At 38.6% G+C, this 19,093-nt stretch overlaps 2 protein-coding genes across 2 annotated transcripts; both read right to left on the reverse strand.

Annotated features, from left to right (window-relative positions):
- Nucleotides 1-2,717: 2,717 nt before the first annotated feature.
- LOC130730021 (nascent polypeptide-associated complex subunit alpha-like protein) lies at nt 2,718-5,350 on the reverse strand. The gene is made up of 4 exons (XM_057581892.1): nt 5,193-5,350; nt 4,045-4,123; nt 3,413-3,543; nt 2,718-3,313 (listed from the first exon to the last, which is right to left on the reverse strand). The coding sequence occupies exons 1-4, from the start codon at nt 5,250-5,252 to the stop codon at nt 2,963-2,965; spliced, it is 621 nt and encodes a 206-aa protein (XP_057437875.1). The 5' UTR covers nt 5,253-5,350; the 3' UTR covers nt 2,718-2,962.
- A 2,235-nt stretch (nt 5,351-7,585) lies between these two features.
- Nucleotides 7,586-18,748, reverse strand: LOC130730022 (transcription elongation factor SPT6 homolog). Its single transcript, XM_057581893.1, has 17 exons — nt 18,541-18,748; nt 18,315-18,410; nt 17,241-17,370; nt 17,034-17,106; nt 16,790-16,943; nt 16,331-16,466; nt 16,003-16,249; nt 15,711-15,911; nt 15,502-15,627; nt 15,017-15,403; nt 14,558-14,662; nt 13,705-14,484; nt 12,779-12,920; nt 11,532-12,691; nt 9,236-9,445; nt 8,663-9,158; nt 7,586-8,243 (listed from the first exon to the last, which is right to left on the reverse strand). Exons 1-17 carry the CDS (start codon nt 18,569-18,571, stop codon nt 7,813-7,815), a joined length of 4,905 nt encoding a protein of 1,634 aa, XP_057437876.1. The 5' UTR covers nt 18,572-18,748; the 3' UTR covers nt 7,586-7,812.
- Nucleotides 18,749-19,093: the final 345 nt, after the last annotated feature.

A 19,093-nucleotide genomic window follows, 5' to 3' on the forward strand; every position in this document is an offset into this window, starting at 1 on the left:
TTGGGTAGATATCGTGGATTATTCTAACTTAAGTTGAGATCTCAGGTTCAAGTCTCTACAAATGCAACTGCGTTAAATACTTGGTATGAAGTTTTTTGTTGCCCACAATGATCTTACCCGACTCAGAGAGAATTATCTTGCTAGAGGATACATATGTGATTTAAACTAAAAAAAAACATATTCTTTAGCATCCATCATCTTCTCAATGTTCTTTTCTTGTTTGAAAAACACATATGAAGGCCACTTGTTTGCTTATCATCATCCCTACATGGGATTATTCTCCGAAGGTTACAAATCGTAAGCAATCAATCGCAAGGAAGGTTGCGATAAAAGAAAGTTATAATGTAAGGATTGTTAACGAGATGATGGTCTTCGCATGGAAACTTTAACACGTGGGAATTAAGGATCTTTCTAAAAACCTTTTTTTCATCCAGATCCCATCCCTAATAGTGGTGGATGAAGGAAGTTGGGACTATGGGCTAAGATCAAATAATATGATATGCATAAAAGTACGGCTATTTTTATAGCTGACGTTGTATCACATGTAAAGAAAAAAAAAAACTTAGGGAGGCCATGGCACTCATGTGTCCCCCTTCCTGGCCTTCCTCCACCCATGCCTAAGGTATATGGAGGTCAGTGGAGCTCTGGTCACATGCTCCTCTTCCTCAAAAGTATCAACGGATATGAGCAACCATCGATAATTAACCTAACCTCAATTGAGATATGGTAATGTCATGTCTAAAGCCATGGTAAAGTGCATGTGAGAATCGATAGAGACCTTTGTGAGGGAAAGTTTGGAGGACCACAAGTTCGGGTACCATGAAAGAGAGATAAAACAATTGACAATGTGTCAAAAGAAGCAGAACATAGGTGGAAAATACCGTGAACCTAAAAATGAAGCACAAATTTGGAACAATGATGTTGAGGCAAGTCTAGTAGAAGGAAGTTCGACTGGTAGGTCATTGTCGCGCCTCCATGGGCGATGGACATTAGCGGTTTTGCAAGAAAGCATTGTTGGTGGTTATGGAGCGTGTGGGCGAGTGCGACCTCCGAAAAAGAATTTAAGGACGATGTGATTCTTGTAGTGGGCTCGCCAACTGAAAACAATGTCAGATGCGGCTGCGGTGGCTAGAAAACAGTCGCGGCGGTCGGAAAAAGTAGTGGAAAGTTGCTAAAAATGGAACACAACAATGGGTAAGACCAGAGTTAGAACACGGCTTTGGGAAAAAAAATTACACTAATGGATAATGGATCCTTTTGGACATATTAGGATAAGGGATACCTCTTGTGCCTCTTGATACCATGTTGAATGAAAGGAAATCAAATAAACTATACGAAGGAGTGTATTATATATAATAGGTATAGGAAATACATTTACCCTATTTACAAATGTCTTGTAAATTTACATTATTTCTTAGAAGTTCAAATAGAACGTCATAAAATCTCCTCTTGAGTCATCAAACAAATAAGAATGTTACGTTAAGTATCTAGTGATTGTTTGATGGTGATTGTCTCAAGTTGGTGATTTTAAGTTGTCTTCTAATCCATCTAGTGCTAATGCTCCTCTATAGTGAAAAAACTCACTTTAGATGGTAAAGTAATCATCACCATCGGTGATTGATTTGTTTTGTTGACTTTTTAAAGTAGGTAATTACTATTAATGATTACGATGACTTACTTTACCCTCTAAAGAGAGCTAGATTTGGCACCTCACTCATTAGAAATGTCACCCCACTTTCGGAAATTTAGTTTCCGAAATATTTCGGAAATAAAGTTTCCGAAGCATTTTTTCACTCAAAAGTGGGGTGTTACATGTATTTTGCACTACAAATCATGAATTAATTTCGGAATATAAGATTCCGAAATAATTCGGAACCCGATAATCCGAAAATTAGGGGTGTGAAATCTAAGGGTTGGGGTGCTAAATCCAGCTCTCCCCTCTAAAGTGAGTAATCATACTATTCGAATGGTGCACTTAGGTCTCAAGGACATCCATTATGGTGCTAGTTTAGTTCATGAGATCCAAAGCCACATTCAACCTAATGATCTTATCTGCTAGAGTTATGTTTACAGATAGAGCAACATGGTGGTTGTGATCTTGCCAAAAATGGAATTTCATTAACTAACGAGACACACATCTATGATTTTCTTTCTTCGTTTAGTGCCCGCTCAATTTGGTGGGCGTTTCCACTGCCAAACACACGCCTCCACCACCGCTTGGATCCGGATGCTCCCAATTGCAGCTTCCTCCAATACACGCGTCCCCATCGGACCAACCGCTAAAGCAAACAGACCCTTAGCAGTTAAGCTTTTCTGGCTTATAGTGCTGCCACCTCCTTCAGTAGGGGTTTTTAATTCCTTTCCTTTAAGCCCCTAGCTTGGTAAAATAATAGTAGTAATAAAGCCAAAGGAATAATAAAACCCCTCATGTATATCAGTATATGTAACATCTATCTATATTGGGTCAGCTGTGTTAATCGAAAGTTACAACATCCACTAGGTCGTCCTAGTATGCGTTACAAAGTCCAGTGGCCATGCCATGAACACAGGCTAGGCTACCTTCAATTGTTTTGCAGTTGCACCTACTTATGTTTGAAGAGAGAGTTTTTCAATTGCACCTACTTATGTTTGAAGAGACAGTTTTTCAATTGAACCTACTTATATTTGAAAAGACAGATCTAGTGAAATTACAAGCCACACACCGAAGGAGGACGAGCTTAAACTCTAAAAACCAAATATATATATTTTGATTATAGCTAATTTTGCCTGTCATTCATGGCATTAAACATGCAATCGCAGCACATGGCTCTAGTTTTTTTGTTTTCCATTAAGAAAATTACACAGAAAATAGAAGTAAAGGTACACTGGCAAACCACTATTTCAAACTGAAGGAGAGCAAAATTTTGATCAGCAAAGAAAAATAGTTCCAGTTTACAAAACAATATTCTACCAAATCTGACCATCAAGTAGTAAGCTCCATAATGGCAGCAACAATGTCGCCATTGGCGGCTTTGAGAGCTTTGACTGCTTTCGATCTTGACACGGTAGCTTGAGTCATAACCAACTCTATATCCTTGGGATCAACACCAGTCTCATTCTCATCCTCATCCTCATCCTCATCCTCATCATCCTGAGCAACACCAGAGGATTCAGGCTTCAATCCTACATTGCTCAAATTGGGAGCCTTGAACTGCTCTGCTGCCTGAGTTTGTAGCTGTGAGCTCAAGTCTTCAATCTTAGCTTCCCCAAATATAATGTACGTATCCGTAGTTGGGCTTTTGAAAACATCTGGTTTCGAGATAACAAACAGGATCTGAAGAAACAGAAGTCCAAATAATCAATGTTGACATATACTAAATAGATGATGAAACAGAAAAACTAGTAAAAATAAACAGAAATGCTAAATGCTAACATTCTTGCTCTTCTTGACTGTCACACGACTGACACCTGTGACAGGTTTCATTCCAAGTTTGAGCATTGCCTTGCGACTCTTCTTTTCACTTCTTGTCTGCTTGGACCTACCAGATCCATCACCCTCTTGACCTGCAATGAGACACAAATTACTCAGATTCATAATTGTATCTGCCTGATACAGATTAAACTGGCCTGTGAATTATGCATTACAGACCAGATAAAAGGATATACCAGTCTTAATTCAATTTGTACCCAGTAAATTATGTGAACCACCACACTTGTACTGATACTGGTTTCTGAATCTAAATAGACGAATGTATGCCTTATCATAGAAAGAAAGAAAAAATTGAATTCCTGCTATCAAAATCTTCGATAAAAACCAGTGTTTATCAAAACATTATGAACCTTGATGTATAGCATCTTGTAAAAGAAGATCCCAAACAAAAATAAAATGAAAATGAGAAAATAGACCAAAATTTGCAAGAGACCATTTCTTAATTTAAAAGTCAGTCAATAGAATAAAGGCACACCAAACTAATCTTATACACCATATACATTCTTTTTACTTTACACTAATTCCATCATAATTATCCAAGAAATGTCACTAAACTTCGCCGAATGCAAGCTTACCTTCACCAATGTCATCCTCATCATCATCTTCATCATCGTCATCTTCATCCTCATCATCCTCAACTATAGGCTCATCATGCTACAAAAATAGTATTCAGAGGTTCATAAGCTAGACTACAGAGTAAATAGTAGGCTTTTGAAAATAATGCAATAGAAAAGTTATTCAGCTGTTACAGTTTAACTAATATTAATCATCACAATAAAATATTTAGCTGCAACCATCAACTTAGGTAAAGAACACACACATGTATTATTCATTATAATTGTTCTCTAAGGAATAGGGATCAAATTCCTTTCGAGATGCATGTGATCATTCTGTTCTGAAGGTTGAGTTTTTCTCCTATCTTTGATTTGTATACTAGACTCTTCCTTTTTAGACAAATTACTGTAACATTTAAATTTCCAGAAACCTTCCAATTTATTACACATGAAATGTTGAGTCCCAATTTGCAGACACCCAAACTATATCGTCATTTTTTTCTCTCTATCTCTTTATGTCACACCCCATCATATATCAGCTCTATCCCTTATCACTCAACTCTTCCTAGCTCACTCCAGTGTTGTCAAATCGCGATAGAGGACCATCGCGGTGAGCCAAAAACCTGCTATTTCGGCCGCTATTTAGCGGCGAATAGCGCGCTATAGTGGGCAATAGCGGCGTCGCAATTAGGCAAAAATCCAGTACGCTATAGCGGCGCCGCTATTTGATAACTCTCACTCTAGTGTCTACTGTCTACACCATTTGGGTGAACACCAAACATATTCCTAAAATTTGATCCTTGAATAAACCCAAACCATAGCAATTTCCACACCCTTCCACATCTCAAGTTACCACAGTCCAAACACTAATGAACAATCAATCAAAACAATGACATAACCATTCAATTTCAAAAACCCTGAAATCATGCAAACAGTGAGCAGTAACTAACAGTAACACAGCCCTTAATACCCCACAAGCCACATGACCATGAAAATTGTTAACTAAGGGAAAGAGCACAAAACAAGGCACACAATCACACTGAACCATAGCATTTCCAAAATCCAATCAAAACCCACCAACCAATACTGCATTTCTAACAATAAAAATGGAATCAACAAGCGAGTAAAGAAGAAGAGAACATGGGTAGAGTGAGATGAGATTGAATTACATGGATCTTCTGCTGTTCAAGGTGTTTCGCAAGAAGCTCTTCTTGTGTCTCCGCAGTCATAGTGATGTCGGAAATGGATTCTGGAGCAGGAGATGCAATGCAATCAGCAACCTCAAAACCCTAGAACTGTGTTTTTATACCTCAATTTGGGTCGACCCGATTCTGACCCGTTTTCCCCGGTTCATGACTCATGTCCTGGTTTTTTCAATGCCCGATTCATGCGGGAACAATTTTCTTTTACATTTCTTAGTACACCACATCAATTTTTTTTTCCTAATTCGGTTTGGAAAAAAAAAATTGTTCAAATATTTTATGTCTACACAAGATATAGGAATAAAGAGAGAAAAATAAGTGAAACACTATGTGATTTGATAGAATCAATAGAGAAAGAGAGAAGAAAAACTTGATGAAAATGAATTGTGAATAGGAAGTTAGGTAGGTGTGAACATATTTTTAGATGCGCAAGATAGATGACACACTCTTGGCTATTAGCCAATTAGTAATACTACCTCCATCCCCATAGATATAAGTCACATTTTTAGAGTTTTTTAAGTCCCAAAATATAAGTCATTTTATAATATCAATGAAGCATTTAATACTTTTTACAAACTTACCCTCATATTTAATATGAAAGAGATAATGTAATTTTAAAAAGAAATTAATTTGGAGAAGTTGATGGGTAATCTAGGAAACTCAATAAAAAAAATTTACAAATTTAATGCCAACAACTTCTTTTCTTAATCTTAGAGAATTAGGTAAAAATGACTTATAAATGAGGACGGTCACAGGGGGTGGAAATAGGCCGGGCCGAGCTAGACTTCGTGTGGCCCAAGCCTGGCCTGCATTCTCTTTTCGTGGCCCCAGTGTGGCCTGTGACCTATCAATAGGCCAAATTTTAAGGCTTGACCTGACCTTTTATAAAGTCTGGTCTGGCCTACAAGCCTACTTAAGCCTGCAAGTAGGGATGGCAATTTCTACCTGCATATGGGGATCCCCGTGGGGACTGCCCCGTTTGGGGCCCCGATCTTGGGGAATTTTTCCCTGTGGGGATGGAGATGAGGACAAAAATTCCCCCGAGATAAATTTGGGGATGGGGGTGGGGATCACCCTCCCCGCCCCGCGGAATCCCCGCCCTGTATACATAGGTAAAAAATCAATAATACCCTTAATAGTAAATTAAATGTTATTTGAACTTCATTATATATTTTCATAGAACTTGACATGTTCCATTCTCATTTGTGATTTTCATATTTAACTATTTGTAGTCCACGTGGAAATTTAAGTATTTTTATATTTAATTTAGTTTTATTTTATTTTTAATGTTGTGTTAATGGTCCCCATGGGGATCTGCGGGGACCCGTGGGGAGGTGGGGATTGGGGATGGGGAGAAAATTCACCCCGCCACGGGGATGCGGAGTGGGGATGGGGACATGAAAGAGACGCGGGGATGGGGACGGGGGAGGCACTCCCCGCCCCCGCCCCTCGCGGGTGCCATCCCTACCTGCAAGCCTACTTAAAAGTCTATTTAACAGAAAATTTCACCAAAAGAAGGTCATTAGGTTAGCGGGCTAATAGACATTTTTATATATCATTGCATTTTCTTTTCAAATAAATAAACATGTATATCATTGCATTTCAAAGAACAAAACCTCAATTATTTAAAACAAATACAACTAAAATTAACTTATATATAATTAAATTATATTTATTTATATTATTTATAAAAATAATAGATAAGTAGGTCGGCCTATTAGGCCAAATAGGCTTTTTTAATTGTTTGGGCCTAGCCTTTTTAGTTAAAAAAACCTAAGCCTGACCTTTTTAATAAGCGAGCAAGGTCGAGTCGAGCCGAGTCATAGGCCCCTAACGAGCTGTCTGGCCTATTTCCACACCTAGACGGAGGGAGTACTATTTAGGATATATGCAAATACTTGCAAGCGACGGTGCTTGGATCCTCTTTATTGTAAGCAGATATGACCACGTCAATTTTCATCATCTCACCATTGATTATTGTGCATCTACGACGCATTTAATGCTTCCCTAATAAACGCAATTTGTTGTATTTGGTCTTATACTTTTATACTTAGGAACGGAGGGAGTAGCATTTAGCAACAACCATTTAAAAAAGAGGTAGAACGGGCCCAACTTTTGAGACAAGACAGGACCAAATAGAGCGTAGATGACTATTAAGAAGCAGCTCACATTTACCCTCTGCACAGGCTTAGCAATTCACATTTAGTTTGAATTGTGATTCAAATTTGAATTCAATTGAAGAGTATTGGAGGAAGTGTTTAAAAGAGTGTTAATACTTAATAGCACTCCTCTGATCAATCTATAACGAGGACTCAATTTCTCCATTTGGAAACCGAATGCAAGTGGTGCATGCACACCAATTCTCAAGAACGACTGGACCTTTTTATCACTAAAAAAATAATTCAGGGAATGAGTCTGTCCTACAAAACTCGAAGCATTAATTTATGCTGATGTAACTATGAACAAATGTGGAACTCCACAAAAGATAATACCACCCAGGGATTATTCATGTTCAAGGAAATACAGTCAAGGAAACGATTACATTCCAAGAGGCGCATTACATAGGTTAGTCAAATATGACTTGGGATCACCAAGATCCACCGCCAGTCCATCCATCCTCACCTGCTTTCTTGGTGCCTGTTCCCCAGCCAGAGCTTCCCTCTTGAGCATCGTTTTGATCACCACCACTCCCTTGTCCCCAGCCACCATTGTCGCCGGTACTAGCTCCACCTCCCCAACCACTGCCTCCATCACTTCCACCCCAACCACCAGGAAATGCTTCCCTTCCAGGGGAATTTTGAACCTTCGCCCCTGGGAAATTGCTTAAACCATCATTCCCATCTTTCGATGCAGGACCCCATCTGCCAGCACCATAACCAGAGTCCTGCCTTTCATTATTGGAGTTGTGTCCTCTACTACTGCTGTAAGAACCTCGACCACGTCCACGACCACCATATGGACGAGGCACTCCACTAGGATGTTCATCTCGATTCCCATTGTTTCTGTAATCAGCCCGTCCTGTAAAGCAGAAGAAACAGTAATAGTCAAATTTTGAACAAAGAAACTTAATGGAATATGAAAAAAGCAATTAGTTTTGGTAACGTGAACAAGCGACAAAGGGAACCACAAGAACCAAACAAAACATAAGGAAGGGCAAGCCAATCAACATTTCAGTAGCAGACTTATGATCACCGGTCCTATGAAAACATGGAGTTGTGCTATTATACCTATACCTAATATACCTAATATCAAAGCAGATGTCATGTTACTATCAGATGATATCCAAGGAAAAAAGTGGAATTCGCTTCACCCAGCAAAGCAGAAAAAGCATTAGTTCAGCCAACTAGTTCAGTATTTATTTCAATCCCCAACTAGTTCCACCAAGAAAACAACAAATCCAATAAGATCGAGTTAGCTGAATTTAAAATTTGATATACCTGTCCTGGAACCAGGGGTAGAAGACCGATCTCTATCATAAGAGTAGCCTTTCCAGCCACCCTCACTGTTCGAACCACCCCAGCCACTACCCACAGATGCCCCTGATGAACCACCAGCTGCAGGGCTTCGCATTGGTACCATAGCAGCTACGGATCTAATGGAGGGGGCTGAATCATGTAAGGGATCATCAATATGCCTCTGAAAATATGCCACAAGCCGATCAATATCCTCAAACATCTTCTTCCGGAACCTGAATCCTTTTGGGTAAAGCCCAATGTACTCGTGGTGCGGATTTGTACTTCTTATATAAGTTAATATAAATGTGCCAGGATGTTCGTGGGAGATGCCAAAACCGTAGACTATGCGCATAGGATACTCAGCTTTTTCCATCCTCAAAAGTTCATCAACTTCTGCTTTTGAACCCTTCCTAAACTTACGGTAGTTTAACATTGCTTTCAAGTGAGTCACCAAGGGATCAACATAACGGTCCATAACCTTAGCAAAAGTAAATAGAAAAAAGTAAATTATACAGTCAAAAGAAAGGCGTCCAGAAAACAAGAGGAGTGACTTACCTCATCTAAATCCTCAAAAGTATCATCTCCAATTTTTAGCGTCTTCCCCATTTTAAGTAAGCTTGTGATGTCCTTGTGTTCCTTACCACCTTCAACTATATCCTTGTGGGCATATACTCCATCATGAATTTTAAGTGTTAAGGTAAGATATGAGGGTCCACGTGAACTAGGGCGGATAATACTTTCTCCAGGATCTTTGTCAGATAAGAACTGCGTCAAAATAAATGTAAAGGCATAAAGCTAAGCATACACCTAATCTATCATTAAACCTGTGCAAAAGTACAAACTAGATTTAGTTATATTTTTTTTTAGAAACCAAAAGGAATTTATTGAATCATTGCAGCATCAAGATACAAGTCTTCTCGACAAAACCACAAATATGATTTAATTAATACTTGCTCAGAAGACAATGTTTTATAGATTAGATCAAGTGCTGCTAAATATAAGTTAGCTGTCTCTACAAGACCCACCCCAACTAAAAGAATCACAACTGGGATGAAGGGTGAAGGGTCCAGGGTTCGAACCCTGGGGAGGACTAATTTACTAACATTACTAACACCTAACATTTGCCTATAAAAAAAAAACAAATTAATCATCCAAATCTACAATGATATATAAATACCAAGGTTCAAGATGACTAAATTCATTATTTCAGTAAATATCACAATTTACTCTTCAAATCAAACAGCAAGCAAATAAGCAAGAGAATTGGAGGAAATGTTACTAAGAAGCCAACAGGTAAGGCCTTTTTATGACATTGCACAGTGAGAGATACATTTTGGTATATAGCACCAAGGGTCTGAAGTAGCAGATAGGAATAGATCTCTTAAAGAAAGGCTGCATTATAACTAACTAGCTAATAGTTGTCATTGTTAGTTGGTTAAAGGGGCTCACCGTAAACAGAAGTGAGGGAAAGATTGAATGTGATAGGGCTATAAAAAAGAGCTCGAAGGATTAGGGGTGGCATCACTGGTATTGTGAGAATTTGTGGAGTTCTGAGTCTCTTAGAACACTCACAATTCTGCGCCTTCTTTCTCAGAAGACCCGCACTGGGAACACTCGGAGAAAGTTTTGTACATTCCTTCTTGGAAGACCTGCAATGTGTGCTGCTGATAGGTACCAGTAATGAATGAGATGTACATATATTAAAGGCTGTGGCACTTCATGGTGGAGGTCATGAGTTGACAAGGAAGAATCAATGGAAATACGGGGAACTTCGTCGTCAAAGCCACCAGGTTTGGCTTTTCACAGGTGACTAACAGAATGGTGCTAAGGAGTTTGTAGGGAGATACAACAACAATAGTGAGGGAATGCAAACATGGTAAGCATTACAAGGGATGGGCAAGATTGGAATTGCAACTATTAAGCTCACCTTTTGATCTAATAACCAAGCCTAAAAGTATTGGGGGTCTGAAGGAGCTTATCTTTTAAATCTAACAGGTCAAGTCCAATTTTCCAATTGAAGCTAGTGGGCTATAAATAAGCCATGTCCAACAAGTTGAGCACCCATGCCTTTGGTCAGTTTTCCCAGAATTGTCAAGCACAAAATATGTGGATAGACACCTCAAAATTATAAAGTCAAAGGCAACAAATTGATGTGTTACACTAGCAATGGGGCTCTAGCAGAATTTATTTTATAATTTCAGGGGGATCCAGGTGGAAGTTTATTGATTATCAGAGACTGGACTTTGGGGGAGAATTGTCACAGCTCGTAATCATTTACACAACCTCACATTGAGAATGAGGTGAGAATATTCAGGAGGGGGGGGGGCAAGTATTGATAGATAACAACCACTTAGTGAGGGAAATTCATAGTTGGTTAGTTAGTTAGTCAGGGAGGTAATTAGAGAGTGAGAGGTGATAGCAATAAATAGGAGTAAGATGGAAAAGGGGGGGGGGGGGGTATCTAAATTGATATCAAGGCCATTTAGGGAGAGTTCTATCTCTCGAATACCAATAACCATTGTAGTTCATTGCTATTTTTTGAATAAAAAATCAGTTTCTGTTTTTCTATGCCAATTCCTAGCACTAGCATCTGTATGCATCTGCCTAAATAGGCTGAAAGTGATTACATCCAAACCCATATTACCAATCCAGATAAGGTTGACCCAAGAAATAGAGGTCTATTAGTAAATCATCAATGAAATAATTTCTCATCACCAAGGATTCATCCTAACTCCTAAGATACGTTCACATGCATACACATAACTAAGAAAATACACAACTCTGGAAAATCTTATGATTTTAACAAAAGGCCAATAGAACACATGATATATCATAGTTATCAGAAACAAACCTCCATTGCTTCATCTGCAGTACTGTTCTGAAATCGTGGATGAACAATCATCCTTTGCTTGAAATGCTTCTTTGCAAGCTCCTTTTGTTTCCGAGCTTTGTCATGTTCACTCTGTAAGCAGCTCTGGTCTTCATGGTAATAGGGATCAAGTTCGCAGTTATTCTGTAACCGATTACTCCTCATTTCGCTATCCTTACAAACAAGAAAGACTTGATACCTATTCTTTTGGATTGACTTGATTTTACAAGTGAGCATGTCACCTTCATGCAACCTATCAGATAACTCAATTATATCTCTCCAGTCATCTATATAGTCTTCTTTCATTAGGATTCCAGTCATTCCAGATTCAAGCCCGCATATTGCTTTCTGGGCCTGTACTCGGCGAACTGTAACTTGGACAATTTTCCCTTCAGCAAGTGTCTCTTCAGTCTCACCTGAAATCATATAGAACTCCTCATCCTGACTCGGTTCTTCATATGGCTTACGCCAATCCTCAAAACCTTCAATCAGTTCTCTTTTTATATCATACAAAGTTCTTATTTTGTTCAGACATCCTTTATGCGATGCATATTCCTCAACATCAAGGTTTTTCAAATAACTGGGTCTGTCTCTCACGTGTTCTATGGGCTCATCCTCATCATTTACATCTGTGACATCTTCCTGTAACATATCTCTAGCTAACTCTTGTGCAATAGCGTAAGATTCTGGATGAATTCTTGTATCATCCAGCAAATCAATATATTGGCCGCTGTTAAGAGCCAATCCACTTCTCCGGACACGCAAGGAACCAGCTGCATTGACAAACACCTTCTTACCAAGTTTATGTTCTTTCACAAAGTCCTTTCGAGTGAAAATTGCACCAGCTCTTACCAAGGATCTCTGCAAGGATGCAGCCTTCCGAGGACCAAGCCCAGAAATAAATTGTAATGGAGCAAATAACCATTCATGACTTATTGCTAGATTAATGTCCAAACCGACCTGATTGGTTACATCTACCATAACCTGCTCAATCATCCCAAATTTATCGTCTGGGTTGAGAAAGCTCTCAAAAGAGCTCAGTTTCCACGATAATATTTCCCTTCTGGGTCCACATAATGTTGCAACCATCGCCAATGGGTTTTGGAGATAACGGCCAAGAGCAGCAGCCCGCCTCACTATACCTATCAATGTAAGAAAAATAGGATTAAACATGAGATTCCTTAAATAGCGGGGGCATCACACAGCTATACACCCAAAAAAATATTCACCTTGCTGCGAAGGAAGCTGTTCAGAGGAAATTCGAGAATTTTCATAAAGACGGGGAAGAGATTCATCACCATACACAATGCTGAGCCCATCCATTGCATGCCCAACATCTCTAGGGTTTTCCTCCACCATCTTAAAAATGACCTAGTAAAAGCAGACCAAACCAAAGATAAGGCTTACAATATGATAAAACATAAGTCCTTTGACCCTAGGTCAGGTCAAACACATGGACCAAAGTCAAACAACTTTAAAAAATCCAGTGTATTCTGAATAAAAAATAAAAAAGTAACACTAATATTAATAGTTTGAATTGTTGAAACCATGACCCAGGCAATTAATTACAGCTTAACTATAACCATCACTTGTCAGCACCTTAACAATAGAAGGTAAGCATGGATACTAATACTAATTTTATAGAAGTATGAACGAATCTGTTTTGCATTTCAAAGTCAAGATTAGAGAGCTGATGCGGATGTACATATATACAACACTAACAGATAGGAGAGTAAAGAAGAGATAACCCCTGGCTGTACAATAGGATAGTAACAAACCAGCTAACAGTCCTGATACTGCTAACAGGGGATAACAAACTAATATTCCTAACAACCTTACAAATTTTGCTATCAAGTGGATTTCAACTAACTCTTACTAATTGAAGCCAGTGTCAAACTACTATGTGCAACTTAGGTTGGAGGGAATATGATGCAATGGGAATGGAGACAGTAACAGAATTAGGAATGACAATTGATCATATTCTAATTTCCACATTTGGTTAGGTGGTTGAAACTGGAACAGAAAAAAAATTCCTAAATTTGTAGGTATAAAATAAGTATAAGTATTTCATCACAAAAGTGATGGATTCCACCCCCCCCCCCCACCATTTCATTTCAAAATGCAACAGATATAACATAGAAACCAAGATGCTAACCTCATATATATCTTCCTTCAAACGAGTACAAGACAAGTTAACTGCTCCTAAAACAACGACATGTGGTTGGTGATCAGTCATAAACTTCAACACACGTTCCTGGTCATTCTTCTTCCTCTGTTGGTCATTTACATTCTGTGACCTAAAAGTAAGTGACCCAGTGTAAAGCACATCTAGCACTTCTCCTGATGAATCTAACATAAGAAAAGTTGTTTGTGGCTTTCCAGGGCCCCAACAGCAGGCCATAACCTTAGGACCAGCCTCATCATCTGAGCTAAGATCCTTTTCCTTCTGTTGATAAGGCCCCACAGAAACCTTATTCCACAAGGCCTTCCCATACTCTATGAGTACCCAATTCTTTGCTTTGCTTGTCAAGATGCTTCTTGCTTCTTTTTCCATTGATGGTAAAAGAAATCGAAAAATTGCATCATGCAGTATCAACTTCCTCTGCTCATTCCACAGTTGAGCAGATCTGCTAACACTGTCACTAATATAATACTCATTGAATTGGTCTAGCAACTTATTTAGATCCTCTTCGGGCAGCTTAATCGTAACTACAATCAATTTTTCCTCTTCTGCCTTCTGTATTAGGAGCCATTGTGCATCCTCAAATTGAGACAAAGGCTTCTTTTGCAGCCACTTCACCCCAGCAAACTGATGGAAAGAATCAATTGTCACATTTCCATCAGCAGTCGGTACAGTTGACACCACAGCATGGTCAAGAAAGTGGCTACGAACATGTTTCTTAATGCTAGGCTCACAGCTTATCTCAACAGCCGCCTGGAACAAAAGAACCATAGGATCAAACAAAGACTTCCGTTTAATGATTATGAACACAGTTGCAGATACATACCATGTGCCTAGCACATTTAAGTACTTCTTCAGAGGAATCATAAATTGCACATGTGAAGTTAGAAGCTAACTCATCTGGTGTTTCCTTTGGATCTTCAACCTCATGCTACAAAAGAGGGCAGGAAAAAAAAAACATTAGTCAAGTGTCAAAACAAACACGAGTTCCAAATCTAAGCATCCTTCCAGCTCAACAGAGATAGGTTAGAGTACTGTACTCAGTTATATGTTGTATACTTCTATTGTATTGTATCAGCTGTTACTAATATAGCTAGTGTACGGCTGACTCATAGCTCATGTAGCTTAAGTCATAACTATTATAGTAGAATTAGTTAGCATACAAAGTATAGCACTCTCTGTAAATGAACATCAGCATGTACTCTGAACTTGGTAGAAACAATAAGAATTGATGAATCAGAAATTCTCACGTCACATATTCCCTTATTTTTTCTTTGATGCTTACCGGAACAACATCTATCAGATACAACCCAAGTTGCTCAGAACTACAGCCAAACCGGCTTGCAACCTCCCATAGACCTGCCTTACTGTAAGCTGAATACAATGACTTCCTTTTTGGCCTCTTGAATTGCCCTTCATCAACACCAGCTTCACCTGGTGGAAAATGCAAATTGAACTTGGAGTCGACATCGTCAATCTCCCTCTCAGACTCTGCCTCCTTCAGTGATTTCATAACGGAGTCGAACAATTTCCTATTCAAATTCAGTCTTGACTCATCATAAACACGCCGAGATTCCTCTTCAAATCGTTTACTGTAGTATGATTGGAGAGCACTCTTCCGTTTCTGAAGAAGCAACCACTTCCTGTCCAAGTCCTTTATAGCCCACAGCGTCTGAACAATGCACAAGGAATCAAATTGCAGAGTTTAAGTTTGTTTTATCAACAGCAAACAGAAAAAAGAACAAACACCAATCATAACTCCTAAAAGACCTTGTGCCATTTCAGAGCAGGTGTCTTGTTATTCTTATCCCAATCCTCATCAACAGCATCAGATCGCTCTAGGTCTTTCAATAGGCTTAAGCACTCCTCCTTCCGGTACATGGCAATAAAAGGAATCTACAAGATGAAAAATTCCAGTTAAGAGAGGAAAAGATAAAATTAACAACAGAGACAAATCTTAGGGATCAGATAATACTGACATCTAACTTTTGCACATGATGTAGTTCCAAAAATCGGATAATATCATTCCCTTCAATTGGTGGGCCCTTTCCACTATTTTGGGAGCTTGGAACTTTCTTGCAAATCCAAGGGACTGCTCCATTTTTCAATTGTTTCACAATCCACGTACTCTCCTGGTCTATACTACTTCCATCCAGAGGAGGAGCACTCTCCTCCGATATCTAAACAAATAAAAAATAAAAACATCTCATCTTCCAAGAAAGCACCTAAGTAATCAGGAAGTTTTATGCATTTCCAGAAATCTCAAAACACCTGAATTCTCTCTGGAACATCGAGCTCCCTGATCTGGTCATCCTTTTCTGTCATATATTTATCAGCAATAACACTAGGATCAAATTCATCTTCAATTGTAGTCACTTTGTTATCCTTTAATCGATTTAGATTGCGAGCCTCAAGCAACTCCTCAACATCACCAAATAACTCTTGAGCTTCTTGTAAAGCTGATGAAGAGACACCTGGTGCCTGCCTATTTTTTCTCCTGTTCGGCTTCCTATTGCGCCTACATAGAATTGCAGTAATAGATCATCAGATCAAAAATTAAGATTTTTAATGATGAAGAATAAAAATAAATTTATAATACTTCACAGTGGCTCCATTCTCATCAACTTCTTCTTCCTCCACAATGAAGTCGGCCATTTCATCATCTTCTCCAATGTCAGCATCCTCCTCCTCTTCTCCTTGCTCCTCCTCTTCAACAATGTCTTCAAGTGGAGCTCCTGTAATTTTTGGGAAAAAAAGAGTAAGCATTTTATTGTATGCTTGGTACATCATTAAGCATACAAGTTCAACAATTCAACAATATATCTCATCAAAATAGAGATAATTCTATTTTTATTTAGTGATCTCACCTTCAAAATATATTCTGCACTATTCAAATCAAACTAATGATTAAAAAATGTTCTTCAGTGAACACTTACAAGCCTAGAACTTACTCTTCCGAAAGAAATATTTCTAATGCATTCAATTCAAAGAAATTTTCCAACTTTCAAGTACTGTCAATGAAAAGCCAAAAACATAAATCAGCACACCTAAGGCATACCTTCATCATCGCCGAATAAACTGCGTTTAAGCTTCTCCTCAGCAGTTCGCCCAACTTTACCACTTCCATCAAACTCCTCATCATCAGATAGTCCAGAGGTCTCATCCTCCATATCTCTCTGGCCCTTTTTCAGCCGCTTGAACTTTTTATTTACCTGATGAATTATATAAAATATTTTCAATATAACTTGTCTATTCCGCATAGTATTTATCAACTAAAAGCCAAAAATTTGTTTTTCTTAAACCTTCGGACGAGGAATATTGATATTATTGTCCTCCAGCAACGCATAGTCATCTTCATCAAGGACATACTCCTCCCTAAGTAGTAGTGTAATTTCATAAAAGTTTAGAATGAAGATGTTAACATCATGTATGGGTTGAAATTTTAAAGAAAGAAAACGAAATTTAACCGCAAGCAGTGGGGAAAATAATTCAAAGGGTAAAGTATTAACTTTTTCTTCCTCTTTTTCTTCTTCTGTCGCTCCTCATCACTTTCTGCTCTCTCTTCTTCTTCATCCTGCTCCTCTTCATCGTCAATGTCATCCACTATAAATCCATCTTTTTCATATTCATCCTGCCCTTCTGAAGTATGGAGTGAAAGAAAACAGTGAGTATCGCCAACAACTAAGATAGCCCGTAAAGCGATAATTATACACACATGATTTGCTCCAGACAAGACACCATCTTAAAAATTCATATAACGTGCAATTACAAAATGAAAAATATCAAGAACAAAAATGAATGAAATGAAAAATACCAAATGTTAAAAGTTGAAAATTCTTAACTAACAATCACATCACATTACTGCACAAAAGGGACAAAACCAAACATCAAAATGTCAGCATCATTAGATGCACACAAACAGACAAAGAAAACTCTAAAACAATCATCATTCTTTCATAATGGGACTCACCAAACAGAAGCCAGCAGGCAGTCTACCTTAGTTCACCCAAATAATGACCCCAACCCAGATACAACAATGAACTTTGAAGACAGCGAGGGAAGCACAGATGTAATTGTTTTTACATCTTATCCAACGGAAAAAGAAGATAAATATTTATAATTTACAAGCCTAACCCACTTCTTCATGCCTTATCTCTACCATCAGGTAATCAAAAATCACATAAAAATTCACACCATCATGTCCCATATATTCCAATCAACCAAACTGATCAATGCACAGTATATATAACTTGGGTTTCATACTCCACAGCAAGATGACAAACCCTACCCACAGAAAAATAGGCATACACATGATTTTATCATAGGTTTCTATCACAAAAACACCATCAAATGCACAAATTAGTTTTCGTTTCTAAACACACGCCATCAACCTAACAAATTGAACTGTTTCTGCATTTAACAAGGACCAAGATTCTTCCCAAACATCAAACAGTACAACATGAGCAAAACCCAATCTATAGGTCGAAACCCTAGTTTTCAAAAAATGCCCAGAAACGCCGCCAAGACTTCAGAGAACTAGAAACAAACAATAAAAAAACCATCAAGGGGCAAAATGTTCATACCTTCTTCTTCATCCTCGTCGTCATCGTCTATCTCACGACCCTCCAATTCTTCCCCATCAACGGGTTCCCTCTCCTCCTCGTCGAGTTCGACCTCATCTGCACGCATTGCAGAACCAAAAAATATCAAAAACCCGAAAAATTTAGGGTTCCAACAAGCTTCAAGATACTGTATGAAGCGAAAATAGGGCAAGAGCGAAGAGGAATTGGGGGAATTTCTAGGGTTTACCTTCTTCGTCAGATATCACGCCTTTGGCCATGATTGGAGACCGAGAAGAGAGCTACGATGCAGAACGAACTCGCGAAAACGATGAAGGCAGAGAGAGATCGAGAAATCGAACGCAGCAGTTGCCGAATGCGATTCAGGAGAAGCGAATCGAAGCGTGGGGTGGGAAGAGAGCTTGGAGTTTGTAACAAGTGAAGAATGGAAACGAGGGTGCTGTTTGTTTATTTATATAGTTTTTAATTTGAGAACTAGATTTTTTTTTAATGGTGTAAAATCCCCACTTTTTTTTTTTAAAACTGTAAAATCCCAACTTAAAATTTGAATACTTACTATTATTTAATTTTTTTTATAGAATAAGCGCGAAAAAGAAAACTACCGTGGGTAGAGCGCGGGAAGGACATTCCAAAAACATCAAACAAAAGCAAATTTGAAAACTTCGAAGAGTGGCGGTCCAAATCATGAAGTCCCAACCCTAGATCATGAGCCATGTTGGCTAAGTAATCTGCCACTTGGTTGGCCTCCTGACAGACTTGGACACAATGAAACCCTCAAGCCT

This window comes from Lotus japonicus, chromosome 1 (assembly GCF_012489685.1).
Source record: "Lotus japonicus ecotype B-129 chromosome 1, LjGifu_v1.2".
NCBI classification, from domain to species: Eukaryota; Viridiplantae; Streptophyta; class Magnoliopsida; order Fabales; family Fabaceae; genus Lotus; species Lotus japonicus.